General features: G+C 44.6%; 1 protein-coding gene across 2 annotated transcripts in view; it reads left to right on the forward strand.

The window, feature by feature from the left end:
- Positions 1-9,446, forward strand: part of FHL2 (four and a half LIM domains 2) — a 65,418-nt gene extending 55,972 nt beyond the window's left edge. For both annotated transcript variants that reach the window (XM_019714009.2, XM_019714010.2), the window contains exons 4-6: positions 1,239-1,408; positions 4,001-4,187; positions 8,841-9,446. In XM_019714009.2, coding sequence (XP_019569568.1) covers positions 1,239-1,408; positions 4,001-4,187; positions 8,841-8,992 — 509 coding nt within the window. In that variant the 3' untranslated portion in view covers positions 8,993-9,446. The remainder of the gene's footprint in view (positions 1-1,238; positions 1,409-4,000; positions 4,188-8,840) is intronic.
- Positions 9,447-9,723: the final 277 nt, after the last annotated feature.

Here is a 9,723-nt window from a genome sequence, read left to right on the forward strand (position 1 = left end):
TCAGCGTGCTGCCACCCTGCTCCCAAAGCAGGCGGTTCTGCTTCTGGCCCAATTCCCCCTTATTAGCTGACCTGAGTTGAAGTCTGACTATGTTCCCATCATTCTACAGTAGCCATGCTTTACATAAGCCCAGGGGTTAGCAGATTTTTTCCATAAAGAACCAGTACTATTTTGGGCTTTGCAGGCACATATGACCTGTCACTACTCCACTCTGCCATTACAGACGATGGAAGTAAGTGAACATGTGTGGCTATGTTTCAATAAAACTTCAGCTATAAAACAAGCAGCTGCCCAGATTTGGCCGAGGACTGTCATGTGCTGGCACCTGAGCTTTTCTACTTTTTCATCCATTGTGCTCCTCTTCCCCAAACCCTTCTTTACTTCTGCTTCATACCAGAGGTGCTCACATACGTATCTGCCTTGAATCATCTCTTTCTATGAATATACACTTTTTTTTTTTTTTTTTTTTTTGGTAAAGTGTGGGGGATTCAATCAACAAATATTGAGCGTTTGCTGTGAATTAAACTTGGCGGTGGTGGGAGGCAAACCAAAGTGTTTCACTTCTCTAGGACTCCTTAATCTACTTGAACAAATTATCTAAACATATCAAATAGTAATACTCAAAAGGAAATGGGATGACACAAGATATGATCAGAAAGTGAGTAAATGGGGAGCGTCGTAATGCATGTGGACCTTAATGACAGCACTTACTGCAGAGCATGTCCACCGTGGGCCATCACAGCTGGGTTTACACCGCCGTTGCGAGAAGTCAGTGATGAATCAGGCTCCTTGCTGAATCAGGCTTGAGACTCTAGGCTCCTTTACACCCCAACCGTTTCCATCCCACTGGGGAGCAGAGGGGTGGTTTTAACAGTCCCTCTGCTCCGAAAATCACACTCCATAGGATGAGATTGAGCTACACCAGATTTCTCTTTATATTTTGCAATGCTGAGACCGATACTATTTTTGCATGTCATGTCCACAACCACCCTGTTCAACAAATAAATACTGAGTATGTACAGATATTGTTCTAGGAGCTGGGTGTATAGCAGTCAGCCACAACACAGAGTCTCTGCTCTCTACAAAACAAATTATTCCCATTTAGAGGCAAGACTTCAAGAGCTAAAATGACTCGCTGTGGTCACAAAACTAGATGGTGGCAGGTTCTCAACGCAGACTGCTGGGACCCCAAGCCAGTCATCTCAACCACGCTGCTCTGTTCTTGACTCTCGTGACAGGGACCCGCAAGATGGAGTATAAGGGCAGCAGCTGGCACGAGACCTGCTTCGTCTGCCACCGCTGCCAACAGCCGATTGGAACCAAGAGCTTCATCCCTAAGGACGAGCAGAACTTCTGTGTGCCCTGCTATGAGAAGCAGTATGCCTTGCAGTGTGTCCAGTGCAGAAAGGTATCTGTTTTTCCTGGGCCTGCACACTGGGCAGTTTGGTTGTACAGCCCCTGCCAGCTCGCCCTTTCTGGAAGAGATTACAGGTGTAACAACACGAGTGGCGTGAAAGTTCTGCCTGTCTTACCTCCCTTTCCATAGTTCTGATGTGCTTCTGTCCACTTGGTCCTTTTGGACCTGTGTTCCAGTCCTCCTTTCAAAGACATAAGCACTGTTATGAGCTGAGATAGAAATCCTATATCACTTTCTTGTTCTGGAACATTTCCAAATAATTGCTCCTTTATGACGATGTTCAAAAAAGGAGAACTTATTATCCCAAAGCTGTCTTTGTTACACTGCTCTCCTAAACAAGAAGCCAATTGCTCAACTTAGCGAGAGGGAGGGAAGGAGAGGAGAACAGTAAGGGAAAAAAGGTTTGCCCTATGGGTAGAGAGTGACTGTTAACTACCCTTATCCATTCAACTCTTTGCTGCGTCTGCCGAGGCTCTGTTAGGTTAGAGAAAGAACAGGAAGCCATCTCACTCCCGCCTGCCCTGTGTAGTTTGGTTTGCTGCAGTGTGTCCTACACACACACACACACACACACGGGTCTCAGGACTCAGGCCTGTGCCAGACACTTTGGCTCTTGTCCCTCTTATGGACTGCACTGTTTCACCAGTAGGGACCCTGCCCTGCTGGGGTCTGTGGGAAAACAGCCCCACTGCTGTGCCCTCTCCCAGATGAGCCTTGGCTAGAATGCCCCACAAGGCCTGCACCTTTTCAAAGGGTACAGTGTTACTCATTTCCTTCGGTCTCTCTCTCCAGTTTCCTTCTGTCTCATTTCCATTTTTTTCTTAACTATTTTAAACTCCATTTGTCCCTCTTTCCCGTTATGATTATGCTGTTTGTCTATTATTTATCCCTCTGTCCTTAGATGGAACTTTCATTCCTTTGTTTATATTAGGAATCCTCTTCTCTGCTCACTCTTGTTTTGTTTTGCTTTTCTCATCAAGATCCAAGGGAAGTTCGTTTTTGTTGCTCTTTTCTTCCTCTCTCTTCTTCCCCACCTTATCGTCCTGTTCCGTTGGGGAAATGAAGGCACACCTCCTGGGCTGGATGCCTGTGTGTGTGTGTGCTCATCGTACACGTGACAGCATTCATGCCGGAAGCATCCATTCCTCCCGCCATGATGGGCACCTGGGGCATCAGGGTCGGATGGTGGACAAGGTGACACAGCCTGGGTGGATATATACTCTGATGTCAAGTATTCCAGTACTTATTGACAAGTGTGCTTTGGAGAACAGAGTCTTACCATAGTGTACACCAGGGGGACCTGAACCAATGTGAGGAGTGGGTGGTGTTTAGGGAACATTCTCTAAGAAAGCAACACCCATGCTGAGACATGTGAGTTAGCTGGGGGTCGTGGGTTGAGGGTGGGGGACATGAAATCCAGATGCAGGAGGGATGAGGGCCATTATGGGCAGAGGAAGCAGAGTATACATCTCACATGTATACACCTGCTGTATACATGATACCTTGCAACCCAACATATTTTCCATAAATGCTGTTCCTGGGAGGAACATTTATAGGAAGATTATGAATGGTTTATAGTTTAATGAAAAGAATACAAGATAGGAGGAAGTCCTGAATTCTAGTTCCTAGTTGTCATGAACTCGCTATGGCGTCTCAGGCAAGTCACTTGATTTCTCTGGGTCTCAGTTTACTCATCTGCAAAATGGAATTTGTGTCTTTCTTTATGTAAGGACCTTTATACATTCTGTAAGGACTGAAGGAGGCACTGGGTGATATAGCAGTGTTAAAAAATACACTGCACTAAAGTGCCGATGTGAGCTATTTCGACTTGGTCTTCCAATGCCATCGTTCTGTCAAGCTGAGACCCAGCCGGTCTCCTCTGATTCCGTACTCAGCTCTATCCTTCATCCATCTTCTAAATGAATATGAAAAGCAACAATATGCAAAGGAAAATACTAGATAAAGTTGAGGTATTGGTTACCATTTCTGGTACATCTGGCTTCTCACAAATGTTAAAAAGACTGCAAGGCAGGGTGAGAAGAAAGGCTGTGGGCTTATTTTTCCCCAACCTCAAAGACGCCTGTGCTCTCCCTACAGCATCAGCAGGCACCAATCCCACGGCGTCTTTGAACCTCTTCCACAGGTAATGGATACAGGGAGTTGTACGTGGTGTTTGAGAGGCTACCCCCTGAGGCACAGGGATCTTTACAAATGACTTTTCCACAGGCACAGGGCTGGAAGGAGTAGGGTTAGGATTCGAACCTGAGTCTCCTGGGTGCCATCTGCCACCCTCCCTTGCACAGTGCCGCCCTGTGACACCTGCGCCATAGAGTCCCAGCATCCCTCCGAGGGGTTGAGGGCAGACACACAGTGGGAAAGCCAGGGTCCGCAGCAAGGGAAGGGGTCATAAAGGGGTGACTATGAAGTCTGCACAGTAGCTTCTGGGTGACTTTTTACTAAAATTGGGTGTTTTCTGGCTGAGGATGTTGCATCCTCTAGTAGCAATAGCTGAGACTGAGGACGTGTGCTTAGCACAGAGGTCTCTCTGCTTGGAACCTGACCCTGAACTCTTGCCTCCTCCAGCCCATCACCACCGGGGGCGTCACTTACCGGGAGCAGCCCTGGCACCGGGAGTGTTTTGTATGCACAGCCTGCAAGAAACCGCTGTCCGGGCAGCGCTTCACGTCCCGGGACGAGTTTGCCTACTGCCTGAGCTGCTTCTGCGACTTGTACGCCAAGAAGTGTGCTGGGTGCACCAACCCCATCAGCGGTGAGTGCCAGGGTCTGCCCCCCCCACTCCCCGGGGTACATAGCCACGTCAATGTGGAACAAGGTATAAGATCCCAGCACGTCAATGTGTTTATACATGCAGACCTCGGAGATACTGTGGGTTCAGTCCAGACCACCACAGCAAAGCGATAAAGCGGGTGGTACTCGTTTTGCTGGTGGAGGGTCTTGCCATCGATTTATGAAAAACGCAACATCTGTGGAGCGCGATAAAGTGAATCGCAGTACAGCGAGGTCTGCCTGTGTACCTAGACCCACCACGCCTCAGGGAGGTCCTGAAGAGCCAAACTTTTGCCTCACTGCTTCCCTTTCCTTGTTAAACTGGACACCTCAGCAGGTAATGACTCTCCCTCCAGCTCACCCGATCACTGAAAACCCTATGAATGGCCTGCTCTCAAAAGATTTATTGTTTCTGCTTTTAGTTGGATTCTCTGTAAAACTGCAGTCTGTGCGCACCTGACAACCATGCCGTGTTTCCCCAAAAATAAGACCTGCCCCGAAAATAAGCCCGTTAAGATCGTCACCCAGATGGACGCATTCAGTACGTTATGACGATGTTCCAGAAGATGACATGACTGTATTTGAATAAAGGTAGACTGTTGTACATGAAAAAATAAGACATCCCTGAAAATAAGCCCTAATGGAGCAAAAATTAATATAAGACCCGGTCTTATTTTCGGGGAAACACAGTATAAGCACAAGTAACTGACGTTTTCAGGCTTAGCAGCTACACTGGGTTCCTGAGGTGCTTCCCAGCACCTTGGAGGAGAGGCTTTTCCACCACAAGGCCATGGCTGTATGAGGGCAGGGGGCAACATTCTGCTTAGTTCTTTCATATCCCCAGAAGGGCTGGGCAAAGTGAGAGCCCTAAATCTGGTTGACTGGCAGACCAGGCAATGGACTCAGCTATTACACAGGCCAAGAAATTCAGTGTGGGGAACAGATGGCTGCTCAGACTAAAGTCCTATAATTGTTCACCATGTACTGTCACACTGGGCCAGGAGGGAAGAGTGTGAGATTCTACAACACAAGGGAGAAGTCCCATGTGACAGTCAGGAGGTCCCTATCAAGGGCTGATGGCAGATATATGCAATATAAACACAGGGCCTGGCCAAACAGCGTTCCTATGTAGCTTCTCAATGTAATTACACAAACACATTTTACAGCCCTCTGCGCTTGTCCTTGACTTTCTTTTTCCTCAGGCCTAGAGCTGAGTTCACCTAACTCAGCTAACTCACCTGATGTAGACAGTCCCAGGTCACTAAAATAATTCTCTCATGTGTAGTCCAGAGCTCATATTCCCATATGAAATTAAAATATAAAGAAAAGAAGCATAGCGTTTAAATTGTTCTATGTTAAGACATCCAGTTACAGCCGTTTATATACCAGATTTCCCTCGCCAGCATTTGGAGGGAGAAATGCAGTCTTTTGCCCTAACATATTAATCTTTAATGCTGTTTTCACAGTAACTTCTGTGAACTAAATGTTTATAAAATTAGGCTTTATAAAGCAATGTAATCTACATAAAAGCACTTTTAAATGTAAAGTATCAGGTATGTGTGTTAATTGTAATTATTACGATTGTAGCACTGAAAAAAAAAAATTAGAAAAACAGAATGAAAGCTTTCCTCCAAAACAGGAAAGGTAATTCTCTGAAATACAGAGACTGGTATTCCAGAACCTACAGAGGAAATTTTGAAAATATAGCTAAAATGTACTTTTAACCAGATTCCCAAATAACTATGCAAGATTGCAAGTTCAGACTAAATTTCTAATAGATTCTTAGTACTTTTTTCTTGAATAAAATTTAAATGATTTTTGTAAATAAATTTGAGTTATTTTCTAATGTTTTATTGCAGTAATCACACATGTGCAGTCGATCGTCATTATTCAGAGTCCATATTTGCCAGTTTGCCTACTCACTCACATGTATTTGTAATTCCAAAAGCAATGCTTGTGGGGCTTTCATGTCATTCTCAGACATGTGCAGAGTGGCAAAAAATTTGAGTCATTTGACACATACTTTTGCCAGTCGAGGTGGAACAAGGGTGACATTCTGCCTCCTTGTTTCAACTCATATTGCAAACAAGGGTCCTTCTCATGGTCTGTTTGTGCCGTGTGTGTGTGTGTGTGTGTGTGTGTGTGTGTGTGTGTGTGGTGGTGGTGGTGGTTTTGGGGGGGGGGTGGCATTTTTATGCTTTTTGTTGGTATTTTTGCTATTTAAAATGGCCCCCAAGGAGCGTGCTAAAGAGCTGTGTGTTTTTGAGCCCAGGAAGGCTAGGAGGTACCTTGTGTGCTAGATAAGCTTCCTTCAGGCTTGAGTTATGGTGCTGTTGGCCAGAAGTTCAATGTTTATGAGTCAACAATTCATATTAAATGAGGTGCCTTTAAATAGAAATAGAAATAGACATAAAACAAGGTTATGTACTGATTGGTTGATGAAAATGTGACCAGAAGCTCGCAGGACCCTAACCCTGTATTTCTCCTAGGAGCAGGGGGTCAGTGTTTGCTAATTCAGTGTTCATAGTGACTTTATAGGACGTAACTGTCTCAAACAGTGAGCATTGCCCTTAGGAGAATCCGTTCCCTGGGGCTATCTTTGGCTCTCATGTCTGTCACTCGCCCCCTTTGCTAGTATTTGAAGGAAATCGTGGGGGCTTCCCACTGGAGACGGCTGCCCGGCACAGCTCCCATCACTAACACCCTTCATCCTTTCCCTGTCGGTGCTCTTCCTTGACCCAGGTCTATGAGATAACAGGACTTATCAAAGGAGGGAGAAAGAAGGAACACGGAATGGTAGAAACTGTGGGGCTTCCTAGCTGCTTCTTGGATTTTCAGTTAACTCACAGTGCTGGAAAGAAAAACAACTATAGGCAGACCTCAGACATACTGTGGGTTCAGTCCAGACCACTGTAATCTTTTTGTGGGTGGATGGTCTTGCCTTCGATTTGTAAAAAACACATCTGTGAAGAGCAATAAAATGAATCACAACAAAATGAGGTCTGCCTGGATCTTGCAACTGTCCTGCAACCCCACATCAAGATGAAGTGTTGCCCACACCCCTGGTTTTCAAACTTGGATACACATTCAAAACACCTGGAAAGCTTTAAAAAGTACTGCTGCCTGGGTCATGATTGCATTGGCCATGGCCTCAGTGCTAGAATTTTTAAAAGCATCCCAGATGATTCAAATATGCAGAAAAGTTGGACAGCCACTGGCCTAAGTCACTGGTTTGGTTCTGCCTCGGGGCTGGGGCATGTGACCTGTAGGTTTCCATAACCCTCAGGAGTCTAGGATTAGAGGTAATCAATATTTTAGTAAATTGATTATTCAGTGTAACTCTTCTTATAAAGCTTTGATTTAGGAAAAGAGTTGAAAAGCTTTGCTAGGATAGCCGAGGAAGTGTGGTATTAGAAAGACAAGAACTTGCATTACAGAACAAGTTCAAGTCCCAGCCCTGTCACTAACTAGCTGAAGAGGATTAGCTCTAAGGTCTAAGTTCTCCCCCATGTGAAAGGATTTGATGCCCAATGTCAGCCTCACCAGTTACGTTGCAAATAGGAACTGTCTGATGAATTATAGGCTTCTCATGCCAGTTTGAGACCTCAAACTATTATAAATGGAGTAGTCAGTGTGGATACTTTGTTCTTAATATAGTAGATGGAACCATTATTTCTTTACAATTGGAATGCACGATCGAAATTTCATAGAAATTTATCACAATTGTAAGATCACCCCATGTATTTGATTCCACTTAATTTCAGAGGGCTCAGTGGTACTACAAGTCAACTATATTGTAACAGGCAGCCAATGTGCCTTCAACATTTGATAAGAATTAGTCATCAAACAAGAGTTAAGCACCTGAATTGACTGCGTTCCTACTTTTCTTGTCGATAATGTAAGCTGGTTTTCTCTACTGCCCACACACCTTCCTAAGCTGTGCTCACCTATCTTAGCAGCCCCATCTTCCCGCAGTCTCACCACACCTCTAACTCTTACCTGACTCTTACTACCCAAGTTCATGCTTGTCCGCCCTTTGGTAAAAGCCACAAAAATGGGAAACCCACCTATGGTTGTTCTCCAAGTACCTCCAAGTTCTGCCTCACGATGTTCCCGCTGCAGAAATGTACATCTGCTCCTCCTCCTGCCACGTGTCGTCTCTTTCGTGAGGCCTTTCTCGGCCACCCCAGAGAAAATTAACATTTTCCTTTTCAACACTCCCTTTGGCACTTCATTCACTACATCATGAAATGGTGCCAGACGTGAGGCATCCAGGGAAGGAATAAGCGACATAACTTCCCAGTTTCATGGAGTTTCATGCTGGTGGGAAAAACAAATACATACAACAGGCACTTTCTAATTATAGTATTTATCATATAGTTTTGGAACCAGTTTATGCGTATATATGTTTCTCCTAATATTTAGGAGCTCCTCAAGGTCATGCACAGTGTCTGACTTACATACGGATCCCAGCCCCAGAAACTCATTATATCCATCCTAAACAATCCAAACTTGGAAATGGATCAAACCAGAATTCCTTTTTCTGTCCCAGTGGCTGATTCTGACTAGCAATATTCCCTTTCTCTCTTCATCTGGTGTTATTTCTTTCTCTATTAATTTTTTTCTCTATTAACAGGACTTGGTGGCACAAAGTACATCTCCTTTGAGGAACGGCAGTGGCATAACGACTGCTTTAACTGCAAGAAGTGTTCCCTCTCGCTGGTGGGCCGCGGCTTCCTCACAGAAAGGGATGACATCCTGTGCCCTGACTGCGGGAAAGACATCTGAAGTCAACACGAATTGCTGCTTGCGAAACACACAGATTTATATACTTTCTTTCTCAGCCAGGGAATATGTGTCCTGGTTCCCACCAGCCACGCCAGACTTTCCTCTTGTGCCTCTCAGTGATATTCACGTTTGTTTAAACCCTTTAATTCTTTGTACTAATTCAATCCCAGGGAAGGAGAAAACCCTTATGTAAACCTTAGGTGGGAAGGTAGTTTTGAATTTTTGAAATCAAGCAAGGCAAACCCAAGTGTAAAAATCCTTTTGAATATCTTTATAAATGTATCTTTCTTTCACTGTGTATTTAATTTTTAAGTGCAATGAACATGTCACGAACTTGAAAGTTTTCCAACTAAATAAGGTAATAAAGAGTTGGTATTTACAACTGTGTAACTTCCTGTCATGTAAGGCCTAAAGCAAGAATATATGGCTTACAATAAAGTTATCCAGAACAAAATCTTGTGCCAACCACAGTGTCTGAAATAATGATTAAACATTAAGTTCTAAGTACAAATGACCCTTTATTGCATGGTCCACTGTTTACGGTGTGAAGTTCAAGTTCTGATGAGCTGGGTGAGTTAACTGAAATGGCATCACGCCTTTTATTTAAAACACAGCCCTCAGTCAGCACCATAATCTCTCCTTACTATCTTCTCTTCACTCCCCTTTCCCAGACTCTCTCTCAGAATCCAGTTCTCTGCATCTGATGCAGTAACACATGCTCCAAAATCTGA

The sequence above is a fragment of the Rhinolophus sinicus genome, linkage group LG05, assembly GCF_036562045.2.
Source record: "Rhinolophus sinicus isolate RSC01 linkage group LG05, ASM3656204v1, whole genome shotgun sequence".
Lineage (NCBI taxonomy): Eukaryota > Metazoa > Chordata > Mammalia > Chiroptera > Rhinolophidae > Rhinolophus > Rhinolophus sinicus.